At 37.9% G+C, this 27,112-nt stretch overlaps 1 protein-coding gene across 1 annotated transcript in view; it reads left to right on the top strand.

The window, feature by feature from the left end:
- FAM169A (family with sequence similarity 169 member A) overlaps positions 1-22,888 on the top strand; it is a 34,900-nt gene extending 12,012 nt beyond the window's left edge. The window contains exons 2-13 of the mRNA XM_054286336.1: positions 2,481-2,618; positions 4,062-4,161; positions 5,233-5,318; positions 6,672-6,843; positions 8,711-8,890; positions 10,327-10,455; positions 14,861-14,970; positions 17,451-17,505; positions 17,844-17,982; positions 20,114-20,279; positions 21,150-21,356; positions 22,117-22,888. Of these exons, the coding sequence (XP_054142311.1) occupies positions 2,481-2,618; positions 4,062-4,161; positions 5,233-5,318; positions 6,672-6,843; positions 8,711-8,890; positions 10,327-10,455; positions 14,861-14,970; positions 17,451-17,505; positions 17,844-17,982; positions 20,114-20,279; positions 21,150-21,356; positions 22,117-22,650 (2,016 nt within the window). The 3' untranslated portion in view covers positions 22,651-22,888. The remainder of the gene's footprint in view (positions 1-2,480; positions 2,619-4,061; positions 4,162-5,232; positions 5,319-6,671; positions 6,844-8,710; positions 8,891-10,326; positions 10,456-14,860; positions 14,971-17,450; positions 17,506-17,843; positions 17,983-20,113; positions 20,280-21,149; positions 21,357-22,116) is intronic.
- The last annotated feature ends 4,224 nt before the right edge of the window (positions 22,889-27,112 follow it).

Raw genomic sequence — 27,112 nt, 5'->3', positions numbered from 1 at the left:
TACATATCTAATCTACTGCATGGTAAAGAAGATTAATGTTTATTTAGAAAGGGATGCTGACTAGGTTTTCCTTAGTTTAGTCTTGAAAATTTCTCTGTATTGCTTTCTTTTGCATAACATGTTCTCTGTAAATGCTGCAAAGGAAAAGTCAAAAATGACTGCTGGGAGTTGAAAGCAAATGAAATCTAAGTGTGCCATGAGAAATTAGGTAGCCCAAATAGCAAACAGAAAAGAGGTCTGTGAGTGATTTTGAGGGTAGTTTAATGTATGCAGTAATTAGGCTTTTTTGCTTTTAAGCAAAGATATGGTTGCTGCTTTTATTTTTGTAGTGGTTGGAACTCAGATAATCTATTGAATTTCTTATTGCATGTTTTCTGCTTTGGTCCTTCATTGTTTTATTCCAAAAAAAATGTCAGGAATTATTACCTAGAGGCTTAAAGTTGTAGCTTCTGGCTTCTTTGTCTGTTTGCCATGTAATAATGGAACATCAGCTCAATTTCTTTGTTAATGGCAGAGTTATCTAAGCACTTAGGTATTTGTTTAGTAATAGAGGGGGGTTACCCTTTCTGCCAGCATACAGAAAATTAAATTTTGTGGTTTTCATATACCTGTATTCCTTCACAGCTGAATTTACCTTGCATGTTGCAGTTAACATGGTGGCAAAACCTCATCCTCTTGTAGAAGTAGTCTCATATGATCTTATGCTCCTCCTTGTTTTGTCTTGCAACGTGCTTATCAGCATAGTCTGTGCAGAATTGCTGGTGTGTTTGAGAACTGTCATATCTGCAGGCAAGCCATATCTGCTAGAGTTCTGGTGGTGGGTGAATTTCACCCCTGACAGCAGCTCCTTTGTCTGCTGTGCATTGCTGCCGTACCTCAAAAGCATGCACCCCACACCTTTGGCTCTGGAAATCAGTTTGCTTGCAAACAGGAGGAGCCAGAGGAGTTGACTGTTAGCAACGGCAAGGGCAGCCCTGAAACGTGGGAAGAAACAGGTGGAGAATTACAAGATGCAGTGAAGTATCTACTGACAGGGTCAGTGGGCAATAGTAGAAGGAATGTGAGAGACTGGAGAGGAAGGCAGGAGAAAATGTGAATAACAGTTGAGGAGAAGGAATTACCTGAATTTGAAAGGAAATGGCTCTGAGGAATGCATGTGTATATCTGAACAATAGCATTCGTGGAGAGCATTAGTGTTTTCATCAGCAACCGTGTTAAGGGCAGCAGTTGTAGATGCCAACGAAGTCATGTCCAAGTTCCATTTTAACAGGAGAAAAAAATCTCTTCTGTAGAAGGAGCAGCCTCTTCTCTCCAATCAACAGCATATTATTGCTGTTTAAAAACCTTCGAAATGTAGACTTCTAATTTCTACTGATTGAGTCAGAATAAGATGGTTTTTTCACCCTTGATTTACCTGTGTCAGTAGAATAATGAATGGTGGATAAAATAGGCGGACTGAAGGTAAAGAGGAGAAAAAAATCATTGCACACTAAGGTTTAAAATAAAATTGAAAAATAAGCCTCCATTGAGAAGACTAGGAATCATAAAACTTATATGAAAACTTCTGTGTTCAGAAACTTGTGTGATGGGTTCATGGGAGCTGAGAAAGACAGAGTAAAATCCCTATGTTCCTCCAGAACACTGGAGAAGGTTCTCATGAACTTGTTTTTGTGTTTGTTCAGGCTTCTGAGATTGAGTCATATCTTTAAAGCAGCTGTGGGGTATCTTTCTGTATATAGTTTTGTAGAGCTGGAAGAACCTTACCTGAAGACCACACAGTGGATTCCAGGAGCTCTTGCTCATTTTAATTTCACACTGTTTTGACAAGGAAAATTTGAATCTAAGAGCTTTTAAGAAGTTATTGCCACTATGGTTTGGCTTCAGTGTTATAGTCTTGTCTCGTCACCTCCTTAAAGTGTCTCTCTTTAGTCTGTTGTGGGCTCTTGTTTTTAATGAGCTTGTGTAAGTTTCTGTTCACAGCTGAAATGCTTTTGGAAACAACCATCTGTTAAGAACACTAACTGGCCAGTTGATGAGAAAAATCCTGAGCAATGTTTTGGTTTCTTCAGAGATGGATTTAAATGCAAAGTCTCAAATTAACTCCATCTTGTTATCATCTGGGTAGTTTACTTTTTTTTACCACCTAGTTGTAACATGACTGGTGACATCATAAACATCATCTGGGAGGGAGATATAACCAAGTCTGCCACCTCAAAGCAGCATGTGCTTATGCAGCAAACATGAGGCTTGTATGTTGGAAATCTGCCACAAATGAGATCTAGGGGGATCTATAGGCTAATCTTATTCTTTTCTGTTTATGAGCCCAGATTTGATTATTTTACAGACTGGGTGTTACTGGTCACCATCCTAATTAATTGTAAATGCTGGAGCATTTCTCTTTTCTGTCATGGATGTAAGAGTCAATGGCAGAGTGTGTGTCTCAAAGTACCCACATTAATAATGTTGCTTTATTTCTCAAGAGCATGTCATTCCCTGTGGATATATTGAACAATTGCAGTCATGAGGACTTGGAGAACTCAGCAGAGGGCTGTCTCTTTGACCTTCGGTGGGCGAATCCAAACGCTCCTGAATTCTTTTCTCTGCCAGACCACCGCAAGGTAAAAACCAGCAAATACTGTAGTACTGGTATTCTTAATATCCTTATAGATCTAAAATTTAAGATATCTAGTCCTCTTGAATTTCAGAACTCTTTTATCAAAGCTTTCATATTTTCCAAATTCAAATTTTTTCACTCTGTAACTGGGTTTAAATCTGGGTTTCAGTTATTGTGTGCTTCTTCTAGGCAATGGATCTGTATATAAAGAGCAAAAAAACCCAACCTGACTATAACCTTAAATTTTCAACTGATGAATCAAACTTCATGCACTCTCAAAAACCTGTCATCACTAAGGGGTTCATGATTTACTTAAGCTAACTGGCTCTTTTTTTATCTCAGTCGTTCAGTGTTCTTTATGTTTGGGGTCAAGTTTTGATTAATAACTTCACTAATCTCAAAAGGTGGTTCTTTTTTCTTTATCTGAAACATCCTGCGCTGTTACTAATCTCTAGCAGAGAAGAGCTGTGACACTTTTATTGTTTTAAACACTTATCTTTTGTGATGAGTTGGTCAGTGTTGGTTCTGTCCAGACAAATGCTTTTATTAGAAATAGTACCAATAAAACCAGCAGTGTGTATAGTTTTAATGTAAAGTAAGTGAGCTGAGAGGATTTTCTGTGGGATCTAAAGGTCAGTGCCACAGATTCCTTGGCAGAATCAGAGTCTTGACTACTTTCCTACCTTTATACAAGTGCTGTATGCCTAAATGATTGCTTGTATTAATGTCCTCATTTGTGACAATGGCATGTCATAATCTTCTCAAATTTGTTAAGCAAGTCTATCTACATTCATGTCTGCCAAGTTTTGTATACATTAATTTAGTAATAGAAGCATGTGAATTTAAATATCAAAATGCATTTCTGCAGAGTTACTTGATTCCTTAAAAGAAGATTTTTTGACCCTTTCCATATTCTTTTCTGAGGAGGAATATCAAGTAGGCAACTTCAGAATTTCTAACATGTGTGTAACTTCAGGGAACAAAACCCTTTTGAATTTGCCTTCCCACTGTAGCACATTAGAACTTGCTAACAAACACAGTTTTGCTGTGCCAGCTTGTTTCAGTGCCTGACTGACTGCCTCATTCTTCTGTTGGCTTTGACAGCTTGCACAGTTGGGACTGTTGAAGGGAACATAATGCTGGCTCCTTGCACACCTTACTTCAGTTGTGCACACAAATGCAAACTGTCAGCAGAAAAGAGCTGTACAAATTACTGTAGCTAAATCTGCCACAGCTTGAGAGTCAGAGCTCTTTAAATGCAGTTTGTCTTTAGGAAGATGTGGAAGATGTGTCTAAAGAAAGGACTTAAAGAAAGGCTTGTCTTTTACAGCTAGCTGCTAAGGACTTAATTTTTAATGTTCTTCTTTTTTACCTTGATAAACTCTCTGTATTTTACTACTGTTGTTTTAGCAAAAGTCTACTGAATTATTGTACATTCTTCTTGCAGGTTCCTATTACCTTGACATCTGTGGGCTTTGTTCCTCTTTATGGTCAAGAGCAGACAAACAAAGTTCTTGCACTGTTTGCACCATGGGACTCACTCACAGGTTTAATTTTATCTCTGTGTTGCCTTTTTTTATTTTTGTGGAAAATGTGTGTAACCAGGCCCTTGCTCATTTCATGCTACTGTAGCCCATAACTTTTCCATTGTACATTTTTTGTTCCCTGTCTTTTTGTTCACATACTATTATTTTTTGTTGTATAGTTATATACAGAAGTGCTAGAACTTCACACACTAATCAGATCAGAACTGGACCCATTGAATTCAAAAGATATGTAGTAAAATAATTTGGTGCTTGTCTGGACCATAGTACAACATGTATCTCTTGGTCTCTTTATGTATGCTTCACCTCTCCAAAAGGTATTTATTGAACATTCTTAGAATCCATCAATTTGCACATGAATTTAAATGCTCTTTTTAAATAGTGATTGATCAGAGTTGTGTGTAAATTTGCCTTTAGCTTGAAGTCCTAGCATAGCTTTGGCTGAGATGATGGGTTTTGTGATTTTCTCCTCCCATTCTTCCTCCCTTCTTCCTCCTCTTCCAGCTCTCTACATTTCCTTCTTCCATTTATTGCCATGTTTATGATTGCCTAGTATGCCACTAATGCCTATATATCATACTCTTCCTAATTGCTGCTCAAGTGGCAGCCTTTTACATTCATCTAACTCCCTAAAACTTGCACAGTTTCAACATGAATATCTATTAGCCACCCAATAGTAAAATACATGTATGAGTGAGACTTACTTTGACAAGCAGTTTTTAGTGGAAGATGTTTGAGCACAGTGTTGAAGGGTAGTGCTTCTGTCTGAAAAATGGTTCCTGTATACCATATCACAAAAAAACCCCAAACAAACAAACAACCCCCCCCCTCTAGTGTTTATTAGACTCAGTTATCAAGAAAGGTTTTGGACCAGGGAGCATTTATATGGGTGAGGTGTACAGTGCCCCATTGGTTGTGCTAGGGTAGTAGGAGCTACATTAATATAGTGCCATCTAGAAGATGCCTAATGTGATTACTACATTGTTATTCCTGGGTATTTAGCAACTTTAATGAATATGTTTCTTTTGGAATAGCAAGAATCACTAACTTTGTATTTCCCTTGTTTCTTTCAAGCTGTAGCCCTGTATCTTGCTGACCAGTGGTGGTCAATTGATGACATTCTGAGAACATCTGTCCCTGCTAGACAGGGGCTTCATCAGGTAAAGCGCTCCAACATTCACCTAGAAATTAATCCTATACTCCAAGATAATGGCAGATAGATAGTGTGCAAGATATTACATGTTTTAGTTTAATTTGGAAATGAGAGGACTGTTGCAAGGGAATAGAGGAATAGATACAAGGGCGAAAGGAACCTCAATGTGAAGATAGTCTATAAAAATGACCTTTATAGAGTAGCTTCAGATGTAGACAACTTCGATGTTAGCTGTGTTACCATTTATTTTCTTTATTCTTTAGAATATTGTGATCTGGTTGTGTTGAAGCATCTTGGTAGAATAGTGCATTGTACCATAGCAGTACCTATTGATCTTATCAGGAGACTAGTAAACTAAAAATACTGTCAGGAATGTGTTGACAGAAGCAAGTTGGAGCTGGTGGCTTGCAGTGGCAACACGTGAAGTTTGGAACAGTAAGTTGCCTGGTATCTGCTTTATTGCCCATCATTGACCTTTGTTACCATTGTTTAACCCTGTGTAGCATGGAGTTTTCTAAAACTGGAAATTCCAGCAGTGTAATTTTTATCTGCTCATGGAATCTAGGCATTTGTCTTTGATTTTTGTGATTTTTAAAGTTTTCTCTTGAGAGTTTGGCATGTGGCCTGGCTTTCCACATAATTCTTAATGGTAGGAAAATCAGGAAAGCCAAGTCTTTTACAAGGGAGGTAGCTGAGACTAAGCATTGGAATAGATCATGGTTCCTCCTTCCTTTACAATAAGTAGAATAGTGGTGAACTCATATTTCATATATAAAAGGAACCCTGTAGGATAGATAAAAGAATATTTAATTCCTTTTAATTAATCCTTTAATAAAAAGGATATTTAATTCCACAGAAACTGTTGTAACAAGTTTTTTCATGGCATCGTGTCCTCTGCCTGCCACTCTATCAGGAGTGATTGAGTGTGCCAAGTCCTGCCACACTGAGGCTCATCATTTCTCCTTTGTAAGACTTCAGTTACCTGCTAACCTGGAAATTCTGAAGCTGGTGTACTACTGTTGTGCTTGTTGAATGTTTAAGTGCAAGTATAGGTTTGAGTTAGATCATAATATTCTCACTCCACTGCCCTTCTCACAGATTTTACACATTGGATTGGGAGTGACATTGAAGACATGAAATATCCTCTGTGGTTGTGATTTGTATTTAACCTATAACTTGAAGTTAACCTATAACTTCTGAGCATCTTCTGCCTAATAACAAACCTCAGAGAGTCATCTTGCCTTAACACTTACAGCCTTCCCTTGAAATCTGTCTGCAGCTGTGTTAAATAAGGTCTCTCCTGTATGGGTATTAACTAATCTGACCAATCTTCTGAAATGTTTTTTTTGTGTGCCTGTAGGTGAAGTCTGTTGGAGAGAGAGTTGTTCTCTATGTTCTAAATCGAATTATCTATCGAACCCAAGAAATGGAAAGAGATGAGATCCCATTTCTCTGTCATGGTAGCAGCCATTATGCTAAGATCATGTGGAAAAAAGGAGAAGCTATTGGGTTCTATTCTGTTAAACCTACAGGTAGAACATTTGAGGATTGTGGGATTTGGGAAGTAAAGGGGAGGAGATAGTTTGTTTGAAAAATATTGTATTAGTAGGCTTTATAAGCCTTTCAGGCCTAATTGAATTGGTGTTTTCCTGCGCTCATAAGAGATCAGATGGCTGTTAAAATCTCTAGCTGAAATAATTACATGCTTTAGCAGTATAAGCTCTTCATAATTACAAATTCTATTTAAAACTAAGAAACTTGATATACCCAACAGCATTTTTTCTTCTCTAGCATGATTATTTACACTTGGATTGGACTTGAGTTAGCAAAATGGAAGGCTTGAGTTAGCAAAAATGGAAGGCTTTTCTTTCAAAAAATTTTCAAAATTTCGCCCATGTTTGAGTGTGTGTTGTATTCTCCAAATGAGTAGCCTATGTGTGTGGAAAAGACCACTCTGTAAACGGACGTTTTGAGGAGTGGTGGAGCTCTTCAAGCATCCGAGAGGGTACCCAAGTAATGTGACCTCTCTGCTCAAGTTTCTCTTGCTTGAAAAATGAAAATAATAATAGACTCACAGAATGTTTTTGGTGGGAATGGACCATTAAACACCATCTGGTTTCAACCCCCCCTACCATGGGCAGAGACACCTTCCACTAGACCAGGACTCCATCCTGGAGCCTGGCATGAACATAGGGTGAGGCATTCACAACTTCACAGTTTGAACACAGTTTGAACATCCCCTTTCAGAGATGGGGCATTCATACCATCTTTGAGCAACCTGTCCCAGAGCCTCACCACCCTTGCAGTAAAATATTTCTTCCTAATACCCAATCCAAATCTACCCTCCTGTGGCTTAAGGCCCCTTATCCTATCACTACATGACCTTTCAAAAAGCCCTTCTGCAGCTCTCTTGTAGGCTCCTTTCACGTGCTGAAAGGCCACCATTAGGTCACCCCAGAGTCTTCTCCAGGCTGAACAGCCCCAGCTTTCCTTATGTGAGCAGTGCTCCAGCCCTCTGATTGTTTTCATGGCCCAAAAATAAGTATGTTCATGGGTCCTAAAAAATACAAGGTTGCAAAGACTATCTAAAGGGTTGTATAGACAATTTTGTTTCTCATTGGCCTTGTTAGAGAAGAGGGCAACTCTGCCATTGTTCACAGGTTCGCTGAAGGGCCTGAAAACAGATTGGCTATTAATGGACTGTTTTAATGCCATTATAAGGCCATCCTTTTCTCACTGCTGAGTTCATAGCTACCCTTGGAATGCTTTGATACTGAAGTACCTGTGTGTTGTCGCCATCTGTTCCACGTTTGTTTAATTTAGGATAATATATTGTTTACAGGAGAATTTCAGTGTAAAATGTCCTAGAATTATTTTGTGTCTTCATTTGAAAAATTGGAATCACTGTTTCAGTCTTTAAGCAAGAACTGAATTACTTTTCAAATTTGTACTGAGAAGTCATGTAATCAGCCTAAAAGTGTAGTTAAATAACTTTGTTTTCTCCTATTCCCTCCTCCATCTTTCAGCTCCATTTTTGCTAGTTTTCATATAGAACTCTATAGTGAGATTTCAAAGTGAGCCTTTCCTCTCTGTCTTGTCTATTCTTTTCTGGTGCTACAGACTTTTGCTGTTACATTATTGTATTGATGTATCTAGGAAACCTTATGAAGCTTGTTCAAAAAAGTTAATAAGTGACTATTAGAAATTACTTATTTTTAATAAAGTTATAAATTATTTTTATAACTTTACTTACTTGTACTTACTATTGTATAGTTTGGAATTTTTATAATTTATAAAAGTCTGTATTTAAATATGCTTAAATCCATGCTGCAGCCTGTCAGTCAGCATGCAGTTATGTCATCCTTACTGATGGATATTTTTTCTCTCTGATTATTTCAGGAAGTGTTTGTACCTCTCTTCCTGGTCAGAAGTATAAGTTGCCAGTGCTAGACACAATGTTTGTTAGAAAGAAACATCGTGAGAAATACTCTGGGTTAATCATGTTGGAAGACTTTGTGGATTCCTTTACTGAAGAGTCTCTTGGCCTACGATATCCACTGTCACCTTTCATGTACACAGGCAAGCTGTCTAATTTTTTCTTCTGATCTTATTTGTGATTTCTTTTCATGTCCAAATGAGTATTGTCATTCAACCTCCATATTTGTGGCCTTATCCTCAGGTTCTTCATTAAATTTTCTGCACTTTGGTGGAGGCTAAAAATCCTGATTTGTGTAAGATGAAGTAGTTTCTGATTCAATTTTTTTATCCTCTATGTAAAAGTGAATTATTTGAACTCTGTTGGCTTTCTGCTGCTGTGAAGTTTACCACCGTCCCATTTCCCCCATCAAGCCTGTGGCATGGGCAGAGGTGTTTCTCTGTGGGATCTAATGTCTATCTGCCTTGTATCACCATTTTCTTGCTCACACCTAAACCTCACGGGGTTGTTTAATTAATGTGTTCTCTGAACTTCTGGTGAAGAGGACACACTAGCCTCTGCTTTCACTTGTGTATCAGAAGGGACAGTTCTAAAACACAAGGAAAACACATATGGTTCTTCCATTAGCAGCCTAGGAGAACTATGTCATGCAGGAAATTACATGGAAACTATGTTCTTGGGACTGTGCTCAGACAAGAGGCACATTTCTTTTGCCCTGTTTCTCAAGGCATGCTCCTTCTTAGGCCATTTGCCAGTATTCCTTCTATGAACATTTTTGTCTGGCCTTCTTAACCGCTAGAAATTTTCTGCTGTTTGAAGCACCACAGTCTGTCACTGGATCTGGTAAGACCTAGTTGTTAGGCTTCAATGAGAAAAATTACTTGAGCAGAAATTAACGACTAATTCATTTTTGTAGTCAAGAAATGACACAGTGGGGGTCTTGTGCTCGGAAATTGTGTATCAGTATTGAACCCGGTGAAAAATGGTAGCTTTTTCTAACAAAGACCAAAAAATAGTGTCAAAGCATGCATGCCTCTTCCCTTGTATGTTTGATACAGGTATAGAGAGAAAAAAGATGGAAGGACAGCAGTGCAGAAAATGTTCTGGAAGTGAACAGTGATTAACCACTCAATGCTAACGTATTAACACTCCCAGGGAGTGCTTGTCACAGATGCCTAGAGAGTGTGAGGGGACAAAAAACACTTGATTACATCCTCTGCTTAAGAACCCTTCTGTCCTGAGTTTGGTTTTGTAGTTGGCAGGAACAGTAAATAGTGAGGTTTCAAAAATCTCAAGTGGGTACTAGGAAAAGAAGAAAATCCCATTCATCTTTGTTTGCAGATTAAGATAATAATGGAAAGTATTTAAACTTATATTCAGAAAGGGTTAATTAGGAGAGATGTGTAGGGTAAAGCAGAGTTTATTTCAGACATGACTGTTTTGTTAAACAGTTCTTTCTATTGTTGTTTGTGTATGATGGTAGATTGCAAAATAATTTTCTTTCAGATGAACTTTAAATCTGAGATATAGCTGAGTATATGGTAGCTATAATACAGTGTTTTTTGTTGTGTTTGCTCAGCTTGTAAGCAGTACCTTGAGAAGTACCCTGGGGATAAAAACCTTCTTTGGCAAGTGGAGGGAGGAGGAGATTGGTTCCAGAAAAAGTCTATTATGTCTATAGTGCAAAAGGAAAGTCTCAAAATTGCAGGTATGGATGCTTTGTTTTGTTGTTTTCTGACACTATGTAAAAGTTGAACAAATACTTTACAAGAGTAATTTCTGTGAACACTGTGTAGAAACTAGCAGAAAGATTTCTATTTGTCCTGAGACCGTTGAGATCATATTTGGAATGCTGTCGTATTTTAACCCCAGCTGGCAGCTAAGTACCATGCAGATGTTCTTCACCCTCTCCTCCCCCAGTAGGATGGGAAGGAGAGTCTGGGAAAAAAAAAAGTAAAACCTCTGGGTTGAGATAAGAACAGTTTAAGAATTTAAATAAGATAAAATATAATAATGGAAAGGGAGACAAAACCAGATAAATAAAACTGAAGAGAGAAAAGTGTTGCACAGGGCAGTTGCTCACTACCTGCTGACAAATGCTGAGGCAGTCACCAAGCAGCCCTTTCTAGCCAAGTGTCCCCTGTTTATGTACTGACCGTGATGTTCTGTGGTGTGGAATATCCCTGTGGCCACTTCAGGTCAGCTCTTCTAGCTATGGTCCCTCCCATCTTCTTGTGCACCTGTTCACTGGCAAAGCATGGGAAACCGAAAAGTCCTTCAGAAAGGTTAAACACCACTCAGCAGCAATGAAAACAGTGTGGCATCATTATTCTTGTACTGAATTCACAATGCAGCACTGTGTCAGCTACTAGGAACAGTAATAATTCTATCCCTTCTGAAAGTGGGATGATATCCACTCCTTATTTGCTGTGTCTTTTATGTCATACCCAGGTTCTGTTCTTTGCAGTTACCAGTTACTCTGACGCTGCTACCGTTCCTGTCTTCTGATATATACACATGCATCATGCACGTGTATCATTGCCTTTGGGCCATCTCTCTAAAATGAGTTTCTTTAGTCCATGACTTTGAGTTCTATCTGTTGTAACTGTCTTCCAGGGCAGAAAAGATTTTGCATCAAGTTGGATTGTTGCGTGCTGGAGCCAGTTCTGCTTCTGTCACCACTGCACTTGTTTGCCTTTGCAAAGTTAATTCTTCATTGATCTGGGTGATTTTTACTGTAATACCCTTGATATGGCAATTGAATGGGAATCAGGTTCTGATCCCCGAATTCAGAATGGTGAAAGCAGGTGCTGTGAGGTACCCAGTTGAGTGATAGGTGCATAACCATGAAAGAGACAGTATGAAGTGTTATATGGCAATTAATTTATTGGCTTCATGCAATTTAATTTATTGGCTACTCACACCCAAAATCAAATCCCCATAAGGAATGCAAGTGATTTCCCCATCTTCCTGTATTACCTGCTAAGTGGAGCCAAGTGCTTGAGCAAACTCAGTTCCACAAATTGCTTTTCCTGAAGCAGGAATAACCCAGACTGTTTCCCTCAGCACACCACAGGAAATTTATCTCTTTCTACAATGTGTAAAAGTGTGGACTGTGATGTGTCAGACTGACTGTCAGATTCCCTAGTGTTTACTTAACAGGTGGCTTCTGCTAAATGTGTGTCCGAATGTTTGAAGGTCCTGCCATCCACTGTTCCAGGATAAATGGATTATTGTATCATTTCATTTTTCTGGAGGGTGGTACATGACAGAGAATGTGATATCCCCAGTCAATGCCATGGTCTTTGGCCCAGTTGTCTATGATGTTGTTTAGAAAATTAGTTGCACTACCTCATTCTGGAATTTCTGTCATCTTCTTAAGGTTTCCTTCTTAAGGCCCACTGTTCCTGGTGGTGGCATGGGGTTCAGGCTATGTTTTCTCCTCTCTAAGTGTTGCTTCCACCATTATAAGGACATGACATTTTTCCCTGGAGTTTTGAGGGAGTGTGATATAGTCTATGTGCCCAGTCTCCCCATATTTCTATTTCAGTTGTCATTCTCCATACTAGAGAGGTTTTAACCACTTGGCTTCTTTAATTGCATGTTTCACATTTATGAATAATCTGTGCAATTGTGTCCATGGTCGAGTCCACCCCTGGATCATGTGTCCACCTATAATTTGCATCTCATCCTTGATTATCTGAGGTGTCATAGGTGTGCACCAAGCTAGAAATAATTTTCCCTTTTATTGACAATTCTGATCCACCTGAGTTGCTTCCATCTTAGCAGCCTGATGCACTTTCTGGTTATTCAGATGTTCCTCTGTGGCCTATTTCTTGGGTGCATCAGTTGCTACATTGAGGTACTTTCACAACCAAGTTCTCCACCTAGACAGAATTACCTTGTCACAATGTGGCAGCTCAGATGGCTTTACCTTTTTGCTGCCATCACTGCAACCACCCCACAGGGCATTTGCCACTACACAAGTCAGTATAGAACTAAAATATTGCTCATTTTTCTTATTCAGCAATGTCTAAAGCCAGCTGGATGGCCTTCACCTCTGCAAACTCACTTGATTCACCTTCTCCTTCAGCAATTTGTTGTAGGAGACTTGATCTCTGATCCTTTCCTACAATGTGGCAGAACAATCAGTAAATAAGGCATATTTCTTCTCATTTTCTGGTAATTTATTACACAGTGAGTCCTCTTCAGTATGGGTCACCTCCTCTAGTGATATTCAAAAATCTTTTCAGGCCAGTCCTTGATCACTTTCAAGATTCCTGGACAATCTAGTTGGTGCAGTATTTCTGCTGGTGCACCGTTGTGGTAGTGACTGGCACCTTTTATTCTTGAAGAGCCCCACAACAGAAGGGTCCTCTGAGAGAAAAAGCCAGGCAGACAGATGCTTAATTTCCCCTGTCTACAAGGCAGCTGTAGTGAAAGCCCAATGCTACCCTTTTGGGTCCGTGAAATGTCCTCTTTTGAAATGGTCTTTGCCAAAGGTGCACAGGGTCTCTGGGCCAGTCACAGTGACATGCTTTTGCCAGTCAGGCTAGTTTCAGCCTCCATTATAGTCAGCTGTTGGGACCTCCCTGTCACCCCAGAACTACATTGGGTTATTGTCCTCTATAGCAGGATGGCATTATGGCGCACTGTGCACTAATGTCTATTAGACCGTTATACTCTTGTGGGTTTGACATTGTAGGCTACTGAATCCTCACATTCCTGTGAACTGAACTGATCATCATCTCCCACTGAAAGGAGGCAGGGCCCTCTAGTACTGGACATAGAATTCTCCACCCACTTTTTGTGAACAAGGATCAGAATTCTTTACCATAGAATCAGGGTAAGATTAGCCATTCCTTTCTGTCTGGGAAGTTGCGTGCTAGAGACTGGAGCAACAATTTTCCTGGAAGAATCCACATTTTTCTGTGACTGTTTTTCCTTACAGTTCATGCCTCTAGGGTGCAGGTGGATTTCCCATATAATTTTTTCATATCCTTTCTGTGGTCCCACAGGATTTTAAAAGCCATGGTGTGTACCCTTTATCCTCTTTTTTGAGCAAAAGAATGCTCTCTTAATAGCTGAGATACTTGTCTATACAGGTGAGGAGTAGAACCTGTCTTCTTTTTGTTGCTTTTTTGCTCCAGCAAACTCCTGGACCTGTTTTTCATACCTTTTGAACAGATTTTTTCACAACTGAGAGGCAAGACCATAGCTAGGAAGAAAGACTTTCTTTGTATTCCCAGAATTAGCAAACCACTTAATCCCCTGCAGATATTCCTTCATCTCTCTAGGTCATGAATGCCAGTGAATTGAGATGATGGTGTGCTACATATACAAATATCTACCATGTGGGTTATGTGCATTGGACTTTGTCTAAATCTGTGTGTGACTGCACATTCTTTGGCTCATAACAAATCATCTCTAGCAGAGCTAGCTCCCTCAGGTACTAGACATCTCTCTGTCCGTGGTGTCCACTTGCCTGGCTGATATGGAATGTCTTCCTTGAAGGCCTTTCCTTCACACTCGACAAGCAACTAAGTGCCACATATCTGCTTGTTCCCCCCTTGGTGGGGTGGGGAGGAGAATCTGAAAAAAACGCAAAACCACTGTATTGAGACAAGAACAGTTTAATAATTGAAATAAAATTAAACAGAAGCATAATGTAACAATAATCATAATGAGAAGGGAGACAGCAAAATGAGAAAAATGAAACGCGAGAGAGAGAACTGATACACAATGCAGTTGCAGTGATTAGCCCCTCCCAGTTTCTGTACTGGGATTAACAATGTGGTATGGAATATTTCTTTGGTCAGTTGTCCTGGCTGTGTCTTGTTCCTAGCTTCTTGTGCAACTGCTCACTCAGCATAAGAAAGTGAAAAGTCCTTGAATTAGAGTAACCCTTATTTAGCACAACTAAAACATCAATGTGTTATCTTACTCTAAATTCAAGACAGAGCACTGTATAAGCTATTAGGAAGAAAAGTAACTCTATCCCATGATAGAAAAGTAACTCTATCCACGTACAATGTCCTGAAAGCAGGACAAACAGTTGTTATATAAAGGTACTAATTTTCTCTTGTGCTGTTTACTCTTTAAAATCTTCACAGCAGAGACCTCAAGGGCGGAAAATAAGAGTTTGCAAGCAGAGGACAATTTTTGTCAGTCTGCAGTATCTGAAGCAGGTGGACCCAGTACTGAGGTAGAAACACAACTAAGTGTAGGTACACTGTCTGTTACCTCTTTTTTTTTAGTGTATTGTTACTGGAAAAACAGTTATGAGAAATTATTTTTGCTTACGTTTGCTTACTTGTTACTTTCTGTGTGGATGTAATGCTTCCCAGTGATGTAATGCTAATGACTAAGATGGGTTGGTGGTTTTTTGTTTTGGATTTGTTTTGTTTGTTTTTTGCTTTGTTTGGTTTTGGTTGGGCTCTTGGTCTTGGCTTTTTTGTTGGTGTTTCTTGTGGACAGGTGGGGTTTCCCCATGCATGTAGAGTCTGTGCTGCAGCTGTCAGGGTCTGCAATTTGAGCCTTTTACCAGCAGATTACATAAAGGAGAGTATTTCAACTATCTCTGAGATTGAACTGTTTAGAGAGTTTTTAGAGGTACATGTCCATGTCACAGTTCAGTACAATGGCTGATGTTAAGTTTGCATGAAGAGTTAAACATTGTCTGTACAAAAAGATTGCAGCTTTCTTTGTATGTATTTTATATAGCAACCAGATTACAGCTGCTTGTGGACATGTGCTTATGAATATGTTTGGGTCATTAAATATTATGAAGCTCTTCCTTTATTTCATTTGTATTCTGAAGGCACACAGAATCTGCTTGACAATAATTCATAGCTCCAAATACCATGGGCATGGATTCGCATGCTTTAAGAAATGTCTGTGTTACTGACAGGCTTTTATAGAAGTCACTGCTTTAATTAAAAATGGGAAATAATGGCTAAATCAATACTCTCAGATATTAACGTTTAAACTTTGGGTTTGGAATTTAAGTCAAGTTTTCCCAATTGAGAAATTAGTATTTCCCAAAGCAAAATTAACAGGAAAAATAGTGATGTTTTAAATCTCTCAATGACAGGAAGCAATAACTCTTAGTTGTCCTTCATTTGTAACCGTGTCTCTAGCCTCATCTCTGTGTTTTAGATAGATTCCAGTTATTATCATATCAGCAAAATTATCTAAAAACTTAAATGTTTTGGTTATAGAGCTATATGGATATACCCGGAGAAAATAGAAGAGCGACAGTAGTTCTTTTGATTTTTGTTGCTGTGAGTTAAGAAGTCAAGCCCTGCCTCTTGCCCTTTTCCAGAGGAAAAGACAGTAGATACCAAAGTGGTCCAGCTCCTCATAGCTTGGTAAAACTGCTGGCAGCTCTAAAATTGGCATCTGCAGTATCTATAAGCAGTTCTGCAAGAGTTTGAAAATTGCTGGACCACCTAAGAAAGTAAAATACCCCACCTTCCCCCAAACCATGAAAAAACCATCTCCCAGCTTTAATTTTCACCTTTCCATTAGTGCTCCCCATTTTGTGCATTTGATTCTAGAAGAATTTTTTGTTAGTTTACAAATTTTAATGTATTTAGTAGTCACTTGACACTACTTGTCTTGGTTTGAAAAGACAGGTGTCTGCTAAGGAAGGCAGGAGCCTCCCTTGAACTGGAAACTGTAAACCCCCTCCCTCTCAGTTGTTATAAATTTGAAATTAAGGGGCTCTCAAAAGATATGGGAGCAGGAATAACAGTTCTTGTTTGGTTTGTGGAAGAGATAAAGTGCCCACTTAACAGAAGATAACTGCCACACCTCTAACTGATGGCAAATAGAATACACGTTGCTTTGCAATCTAGGACACTACTTCCAATAGCGGAATGTAGACATGGACACTTTTTGCCAGCCTTCTTCCACAGTATTGGAAGTGAGACTAGAAAAGTGGACCAGGATGCTGGTAATTGCTGTTCCAGATTATTACTAGCAGCTAAGAAAAAACAATGTACGTAATTTTATTTTAATGTGTCCAGCTTGTACTCACTTTACTGTATCAAGTGCTGAATCCTCAGCTAACTTGCAGAAAAAAATTGAGGTATTTAAGGGCTGGTGTGGAGAAACAGGATACAAAAAAAGCTCTTGGGAGAGGGAGCTAAGCAGCCTCCCTCTGAGGGAGTGCTGACTGTGCATGTAAGCTGCATTACTGATGAATCACCAAGCTCTGACTTTTCTTATTTTCTATATGGGTTGCCATATTCTGTTGGGTGTCATGATAAAAATAAAACTATAGAATAGCATAAAAATATAAAAATAAGACTTTGCAAATAAATTTTGCCAACCACTACAGTGTAGTCCCTTGGGTTTATACAGAAAGGGGAAACAAACAGAAAGAGTTTGTCAACAATACAGAAAGACCTGTATTGTTGACAGGTCACTTTGAAATCTTATCTTCTACATTGAGGCCAGAAGTAAAACACAGAAAAACTAGTCATCCATGACATAAAGATAACTTTTAAAAAAGATAAAATTTGCTGAGATGAGGCAGAAGACTTACTTAGCTACAAATTAAGAATTATTTCAGCAGCTGTTTTATAGAATCATTACTATGAGTGCTTTAGAAAGGTGCGACCATAGGTAGGATGATGAAGGTATTTTAATAAATTCAGAAGATTTTAGAATAACATTAGCTTTGCTTTTGTTCCACAGGCTGACTCTCAAAAAGGTAAAGAATCAACAGATGTTCATGCAAGCACATCTGAAGGTAAAGCTTTGATTATCAGTATTGCAATTACTCTAGATGGGTAGTTTTGCAGGCTATTTCACAGCTTTTCATTTTACTTCATTCATCTGTAAAATGGATATAAAAACATGCTTTCCTCCAAGGTGCTGAGATTCAACTCCTATACCTTTTAGAGGAATTCAGATAAAATTATGAGTCTTAGTAAAGATACTATTCAGATAAAAAGTACCACAACGAAATGCTGTTTAAGTGGCACTCAATTTCTTTCATGAACTATTTTGGGTGGGGAGGTCATATGTAGATCTTAGTCTGAATTTTTGTGTTGTGTTGTTGAATTTTTTTTGTGTTGTTCTCCTAAGACCCTAATGCAACTCCTGCTTCCATCTGGATACGAAGCAGTCATTTAAAACGTCAGAGGCTAAGTAGAAATAGACAGGAACCTGGACTTGAAACTTCCCAAGAAGATGAGGAAAATGCTCTTCAAATGTCCAAAAGAAGGTACCAGGAGCCCATTTTTACTGATTTCTTATTTTGTTGCTTGGGCAGCCATGAACTACATTAGTGTCACAGGATGTGCAACTGGTATTTCTTCTCCTTTCTCCCTACTTTACTTGCTTGATTTTAAGATTACTAAAAGTAAAGTCTAACGCAAGATGGGAAGTTAGAAAAGTGAGACATCATTTAAAGAGTGATTGCATCAAAATGTAGTACCCGTGAAAGCTCAGTAGATACTAGAAATAATAGGAAAAGAGTGAAGGCTGAGAGTGTCCTTTTGTAACTGAATCTGTACAATAGTAAAAATATTTGTATTCGCAGCACAGTTTCTTGAGATAATATATCTGGACTTACATCCATAATACTCTGTGTGGTCTTTGAGGAAGTATCCCTTCCCCACTTCTTGTTACAGTCTTGTTTCTTCTTTATTGCAGTAAAATATGGTCTGACTGTTCAGCTGAGGAGCTGGTTACTGCTTGTCAGCTAATAACAAGTGTTATAGGGGGCCATGTCTTCAAAGGAAAGCCCTTTGCTCAGACAATATTTTAAACCATCATATCTGATCTAACATCCTGAAAAGAACCCAAAACCATTTCCAGTTTAAATGATGTTAGCCTGTGTAACAATCATCAGATGTGGATGTGAAGAGTAGTGTAACTTGTGTGCTGTAACAGTTCTTACAGAACAGGGCTTGGAGTAATAATTTGTACTGGCTTTCCATTCAGAATATCTATTTTAAGTAAATAAGTAGCCCCTTCCTCCCTCATAGACACACTGTGCCCACCCCACCCTGCTCCATGTGTATGTCTTCCTCTCATTCTCTTCCAAAGAAATCCACTTCAACCTTAAAGCCTCTTCAGACCAGCTGAGGATAACTTGATTACCTTATAGGAAATCACTCAAGCTTGTGACATGAGGCTTCTTTAAACAGAATTTGTTGTGGGGGTTTTCTTTGTGCAGCTGAGGCCTTGCACTAGGCAGTGCCTAATTTTTGTTTAAATTGCTCTGTGAAATTACAGATATTTTATTGCTGTGCTGCACTGTGAGGGCACTGCCCTAAGCTGGTTCAAATAGGTCAAGCAACACATTTGATGCTGCCTCAGCTTAAGAAATGCTGTTACTACTAATAATTGGCTAATTTGTATGTGAGAGGACTAACCTGATATGATTGGTTAGTAAACTAACCTAATTTGAATGTCAAATTTTGGGCCTTGCAAAATTAAGGCAATGAGGTAGCAGCAAAGTTTTGCTGTTACACAAGATGCGTTACATGGTATTTTTAAGCAGAGCTAAGAGGAGCACTAAAATGAAGGCACCAGAACAGCATATGAGCTTGGTACTTTCCATGCACACCAACAAATGAATCAGGGTCTTCTCATTCTCTTTCCTATTGAGTCCTACTTTCATCTCAAGACTGGCATGTAGGATAAAACCCTCCAGTACTGCCTTTACTATGAGATCACAAAGTAGACTCCTGTGAATCTATTACATGCACTTTTTTTCTTTGCTTGTATGTAATAGTTTCAGTTCATCTAAACTTTATCGTCTTGAAAATGAGAACTGAATATTTGAGTTACTGTTACTACCCTGCAGTAGTGGCAGTGCACCAGCACTTCATCTTTAGATATTTGCTAATGTAACCTCTAGCTGATGGTAACTTATTAATTCATGATGTGTTTATTGCCTTGAGTTATTTTCCAGTCATGGTCTTTGCAATATCTGTATTTTCAGTGATTGTACAAATACAGTTGTTTTCATAATTCCATTATTTGAAACTGTTTCTACAGTAGGGATGAGGGGAAAAAGAAGTTGCTGCTTTTCTTAACCCTTTGTAGCTTTCAAATATGTAATACATCACTACTTTCTAAATTTAAAATAACAAACTTAGAGAAATTTCAGATTTCTTTCCCATAAAATGGAAGTGAGACAGATATAAATTCATAATTGCCAAAGTAGTTTTCCTAGTTATTATTTTTTTCCTAGTGAGGAGTTAGCCATTTTTAGATGCATTTAGTTTTCTAGATTTGTATTTCCTATGGCAAGTGTGTACTACATAATTGGTCATGAAAGAATTTCCCTGCTGAGATCACCAAAATCATGTATTTATCTAAAATATATATCTTAATACCTACAGGCCACAACTTCTTTTCCCCATATCTGAAAGCCCTGAAGACCTATTAGAAGTGCCTAAGGTGGATACTGTTGAGAAGGATGAGGAAATAATTGTTGAAAATGAGGACCAGTCTGTATTAGAAGTGGAAATGCATGTATCACCCTCTGAGAAACAAAGTGAGATGGAGGTGAGCTGGATGGGATAGCAATAGCAGATGGGTGTGGAATGCAGCAACAGTTTCTGTTAAATGTGGTCCTTGCTACCTTGCTCCATGTGATTCTCAGCTCTTTGGTTTTTTTGCACCAGTGCTTCATTAAGAGGTGTATCTGAGAAGTTAAGGCTAGTACAGAATTAGTTTCAGAGAATATTTCACTGTACGTATTTTGAGCAATAAAGTTTATAGGATCTTCAGTAAGATGAATTTCTAGTTTGTCTACCATCCTAATTTTCTTCATTGATTTCTCCTAATAAGAAATTCCAGAGAACTGGGATAAGATCAAGATCTGATCCAGTATCTCTAATCTTAAAAAAAATTTTTTTCAAGACATCAGTACCTGGTATGCTTCAGTGACTTCTATTGGTTCTTTTTACTTCTCTACTTAAAAATTGCCTGTTGGATTTAAACATCAACTTTAAATCCAGCTTTTAGCTTCATCTTCATGCTAATAACTTGAATTTAAATTTCTGAATATTCTTTATGCCTAGCAGTGCCTCAGGGTTTTTTGTTCTTACTGATGGAAGAGAAAGTGGACTTTATGTATATTAGTTTCAAGGAATGATTGCAGGAGGCATGAGAGGTGCATTGAAAACTTCTTGTCTTGGCTCCTAACTGTAGGCTGTGGTCATATATTTAGTACAGGTGACAATAACAAACTAATAGTCTAGCTAAGTTAGCCAATCTGCATTAAGTTCTGTCTTCTTAGTACACAATTCTAGATATCTCAGCTATCTGCTTCTCACATTAAGCTACAAATTTAGATCGCATGTACATCCATTAGTGCTGGGGAACAGTAGCTGGCCATAATTTTGACTAACAAATATGACCTTTTTTTTTTAGGAAATGCCATCAGAACCTCTTAATGGTGAGGTAGCAGAAGAAACTGGTAAGACCTCACTCATGGCTGAAGGGGAGATGGTAAATGAAGTTCCAAGTGGCGAATCAACATTGCTGTCTGAGAATCAAGGAAAAGAACCTGTAACGCCATTTGTTCCATTAACCCCTGATGCTCCAGCAAAACCCCCAGAAGACACTGAATCAGAGAAGGTGAGAGAACTGAAACAAAATGTGAAGTCATTTTTACTTCAAAGTGTATTTATCTTGCAGGGATTTTTTTTCTTTTGTTAAGTAAAAGAAAGTAGCCCCTGACATTGTATGAAATTACTGGGAGAAGCAATTATTAGGCCAGATGATGTAAATCCATAGGGAGAATACACTAACATTTCTGTTTCAATGTGCAGAAGTGGGATCTATATGCATGTGATACCCAAAAGAAAGATATGTTTGCAGTAGTTTTCCTTGCTAGTCACGAAACTGCTGTATCTCACTAAAATACTGGTTTGGTGGGAGTGAAAAGCCACATACTTATTTTGTCTAGCAATTTGTGCCTGATGAGGTGTACAAATAATTAACTACTGCTAAAATGCCTTTGGTTTCAAAACCCAGGTTTTATTGTTTTCTTGTTTATAGTGCAAAAGCAGATTATTATATGCTAGCAAAACAATAGTTGCATTTGTCTAAATTAATTTTTTTCCCTTGGGATTAATATCAGAGTGTTTTTTCTGTACCTCAAATTATTCAACTCTTTTGAACAATTAGAAAATCAGAGAGCAACTCTGGATATGAAATGCAGGTCACAAAATAGTCTTGTGCAAAAAGGAGGACTGTTTTTTCAAGTTATGTATGTAGAATTAAAAACCTGCTGAATGCCAAACTGTCCTCTGATGTTAATTACTAGAGGCAGTAGTTGTTCAGTGTCTTTTACCTTCAACTGATTGTCTTTTTAATTGTTTTCCTCCACCCATAGGTTTTAAATGAAAATGATTCAGAAGTGCTGACTGAAGAAGTTACATCAGTAGAGAAGGATGGCACCGAAGAACAGCAAGAATCTGAAAAGGCCAGCACTGAAAATGCAGCTGCTGTGGCATCAAAGGAAGAGCCCTCTGACAATGGCCTGCCCAACTCTGTGGTAACTGAAGCAGCAGAAGAATCTGTTTCTGAAAACCTACCTTCGTCATTAGAAGATCAAAATGAGGAAGCAGGGCACAACTCGCAGGAGGCCCCTGCTGCCTTGAGTCAGAGCTCCTTGGTAATGGTTGAACTTGAGGGTGTTTCTTTTCAGCAGCCTTCTGGTCAGGAAGCGCAGAACAACCAGTTGGAAGAGCCCTCAGAAGAGTCTGCAGAGCAGCCACATCACTACACGCAGACAGTGGCAGAGCGGGCTGCAGACAGCAGCTCTGAGGAAGCAGAAATCGAGGTACCCGTTGTAGATCGGAGAAACTTGCGAAGAAAGGCTAAAGGCTACAAAGGTCCACCCAAGAAAAAAGGGAAGCCAGCTTAAAAATCAAATAGTGATAATTTATCTATTTATAACAAGGCTATTTTGTGTAAAATGTTAAGGTGTAACTGCACCATATCTGGCACAGGACACATGTGCTTAAAATTCTGTGTTGGATTTCCTCTTGGGTTCATCACCTTTCCTCAAGTTTTGATTTGTTTGTTTTTTAAATTTAACCACTACAAATTGAGCTTCTTCATAGTATGAAAGTAAATAGCCAGTCTCCTCCCTTCATAAAGGATACATGATGAATAAATACAGTTGTGCTTTCAAAGGGAATAGTTTGTATATTTGAAGTGGTAGTCATGGAAGAAAAATGCAGTGTAAAATTCTGGCCCTGTCAAGGTCCCTTAAATTGCTATAGACATCCTTGTCACTGGACATGACTTGAGATAATTTTTTTTAATAGCTTTGTGTTCTCTACTGTGGAGAAAAGCAGAACAAGAAAAACCCTTCATTGTTTCTTGTTCCCTTCCCACAGGCTTAAGATATTAAAAGAATGTAAGATTCTTCATTCTAGGTCTCAAAATGTACAAGAAAGTGTAGCTCAGAAGATCAATGCAACGTGAGCAGCACTTGTCTTTCATGAGAATCACTTGAAACAGCTGAGTCGGTAGAGTGCAGTGCAGTGTCTGCCACAGCACTTCCTGATAGTGGATTTCTTGAGCAAAGATTAAGAGATGCCTACGCAGCAAACTATTTGTAGCTTCCAAAGCAAGCATTTTGGTAAGCCCAAGTTTTTCCAGAGTATATGGAATGGAGCCTCCATATGGAATCATTTGAACTGCCTTCCTAACTACTTGCATGTGTTAAGTGGATAGTTGCTTCCTTGTTGGGTTACAGGAAAAGGATATGACTACCCTTGACCTTGTTTTGGTCTGAATGGAAGTGGTTCTTTGTGTTTTCCCAATACTTGGCTGGTGCTGTGGGGTAACTACTAAAATGTTATGTCTTCCAGGTGTGTGACTCCTGTGAGCACTGACATTTCAGGTGGTTGTGGATATTCATTAGTGTATTAGTGGGTATTTCAGCAAATGCTTGCTTGCCAAACTTCTATGCCTTTAGGAGTTAGTGGGTGATACCTTGCAAATGCTTCTAATTCCCACATTTGTTTTCTAACTTGAGTGTAATTTCTGGGATGATAGCTCCCCAGTTGATGACTTTTCTTAAAAGCAGCAACCAAAATTCACTGTATGCCAACAGGAATAAACCCAGACTTTTCATGCTCATTTCCCGTCTGAGGTTCTCTTGGCAAACTGTATTTAACTTGTCACACATACCTAAGTTGGCCTTAGTTTGCTGTGTGTTTCTTTCCAATAAATGCAGATCTTTTTGTAATAGGCTAAAAACTCAGAAATAAAAGAACAGTGATTCTGAGAACAGAAAATTACACCTTTTGTCCTGCATATGCCTTTTCCAAGATGTGTGAACTAGTCTTTTGCAAAAACAGAGGTACAAGGTTCACTTGAATAGTTGCAATGCTGTCTTAACTTTCATCCCTTTATGAAGTTAATGTAAGAATCTGGTTTTGGATTTTATGCTTATTTTATGCTTTAACTCTATTTATATGATATTTTAACTAAGATACATTCATTCACTTTTTATTTTTCAGGTGATGAACTGAAGTACTATGCTCCTTTTTAATCTGTTAAGAGCAACTTACAGGAAAAAAAAAGGTGGCTAAAAAAAATGTGTTACTTTAGATTCAGGGTATGTGAGATTACTGAGTTAAGTATGAATTTCTTGAACTATTGCATGTAGCTATAGTGTCTTATCAATATACATATACAGGTACTCATTGTGAACCCCATGATTGATAAATATTCAAGAGCTTTCCTGATTGTGTGTAAACATATTCAAGTGAACCTTAAGCATTTCTAAAACTCATAAAGCTTTTTATATAAAGCATTATAAGACAAAACTTTTGATATTTTCTGTATGATTTCTCTTTTACTGCTGAGATTAATTGTTTTAAAAAAAGAAGTGGCTAGAAAACACATCTATTACATTGCTAAGAATTGGGGATTTTTGAGGACTGGTGGTCCTCAAAAAAAGAGTGGTTGTATACAATATACTGCAACTCATCTTCCATTTTTAGGACAAGCTTTACTGAAGATTCATCTTCTGAGTCTTTCAATGATACAAATGTATCCACTTTGAAAAAGTTAAGTACTCTTTTACTTCTGAGGCCCAGTAATTTCAATTACTTCTAGGTGGATTTTTGATATGTATGTTTATTGCTTATATTCCTGGTTGGAAAACTGGTTGGAAAACTGTTCATAACAAGGTAATTTCACTCACCCAGATTTTACTTTCATGGTTAAGTTGGAATTATTTCAATTAGTACCTTTCTTTTGAGACATTTGCAGAGTAAATACATAAATATTATGAGATTATGATATTAGGATAGTTTTAATTTCTATTGAGAAGATAAAATCTCTGATTTAATTTCAGTGAGTCAGTTTTAAATACTGAGCTTAAATTCACATGTTAAAAATACACCCTTGAGTAGATATCTTTATAAATCTGGGGTGCCTGGGATAATAGCTGATGAGCAGACTTTTACAAACAGAATGTGGCCAGTTGTGGTGCAATTAGCAATTCCAATAACCAGTATGGTCATGAAAGATGGACACTGTTCTAGCAGTGATCACAGCAGTACTTTGCACCAAAGAACATGTTTTATTTCTACAACTTCTTTGGCATCAAACTTTCTCCAGTAAACACAGACTAGCAAAATCAAAATACTGACTTTAAGTAATAGTTTGTATTGCTGTACTGATTGTCCCACAGGAACTGTAGTTCAATACCTTATTAATTCTGTTACACTTATATAAGGGGACGTGTTTGACAATTATATTGACTGGAGTGCTTTACCTTGGGGACTATTAACTGTCTTATTAATATCAAACTCTTAAACAATTTTAAAGATCCTATTGCACCAGCAATGAAAGATTAAAAGATCAACTTTATACAAGTTTGTACCAAATGTTATTACAACATGCTGTGGAACTATGTGTGTACAGTGAAAGCAGGCAGTATTATTTTTGAGCTTTATTTAGTCTAGGAATAGAGTTTAAAGAGCATTAATTTGTAACTTCAGCCTTGCACTTAAATGGTAAATGGTTTTGTACTTGAATCCAATATTTGTTCAAATGTCTGTCTTGTACTGCTTCTCCCATATTCTCTCTTGGTCCATTTTAATTTAATGCAGAATTCTTGTTTGCTGTTCTCCTGTTTCAGAGTCCTTCGCATGAAAGTGTAAAATCTTATTTCAAAAGCGCTTAACTTATTTCAAATGATGTCCGACCTTGCTGCTTTTTTGTACCATTTCTTTTGTAAATGTCAGTAAACAAATTGATCATTTACAATGTCATGGACACTATTAGCAACAAATTGGCCTAAGTTCCAGCTTCCTTGCTTCTAAGTGACTGTTCTAAAATATTACTATGGGGATACACTTTAAATTTATTTCCACAAATGTGGTGTTAGATGTTTTCTAAACTGGTGATACCCTGTTTATAAATCTTATGAAAGATGTATTGCTATTGCATAGTATTGTACCTTAGTCTTGTTACTGTGTTAATTTTTCCTCTTTTTTTTTTGGTACTGTCTTGGCTGCTTTTGAAATGTTTTGAAGTAGTAATAAACTTATTTTGTGATTATTTTTTGCTTGGTTCTTAATATTTGAGTCCTTTTCCTCTATATAGGAAGCACATTTTAAAGTGGTTCAATGCACTGGAACATGAATTTTGCCACCTGTCTTCTACGAAGAGGTTTTTAAGAAATCACAAATTTTTAATTAAAAACCCTTGTATCAATGAAAATAATTTTATTTAGCTTTTGCATCAGATTTTATTTTAAAAAAGCAGCTGAATCAGCTCTTCTGAGCATTATGGCATGCATTCTGCTGTTTATGTCAGTTCTGCAACATGATTAAAATGTCTTAAGTGCAGTTGTGATATTCAGCCAACAAGTTATGTATTTATAGCACTAAATATAGTAAAGGTTTTCAAGACAGCTGTAGGAAATTAAAATATTCTCTTCATGTTGTTAATGTTCAGCAAAGACTGAAGTAACAAGAACTTTGCTTTATAAAAATAAATGGAGATTAATGTATTCTGACAAAATGCCCTCTCTCCAAGCTAGTAACTTGCTGGTTTGTTACCCTCTCTTACTTTCAAATACTTGTAAGTTATTAAGTCTAGAGTGGGGCAGTGTGTTACACCAATAAAATAGTGACAGGTTGTGGTTACAGTTAGTGTGTTTGTAGGATCCTACAAGAGAAGTTATGAAGATGGTACAAAAGCAGCTACCTTGACTTCCTGTCTGAGTTCCAGATCTGAAACCTGACAGGAGAAGCGTCTGTGATAGAAGAGATCTCCTCTCTGGAGAAGAGAAAGCTCAGGAGGGTCTTAACCTTGTGTACACTTCCCTGGTGGAAGGGAAGTGTATGTCACAAGTA

This window comes from Melozone crissalis, unplaced genomic scaffold (genome assembly GCF_028551555.1).
Source record: "Melozone crissalis strain CALT ecotype California unplaced genomic scaffold, PUWL_Pcris_2 ptg000005l_1, whole genome shotgun sequence".
Taxonomy (NCBI): Eukaryota; Metazoa; Chordata; class Aves; order Passeriformes; family Passerellidae; genus Melozone; species Melozone crissalis.
This window is presented reverse-complemented; position numbering and strand designations above follow the sequence as displayed.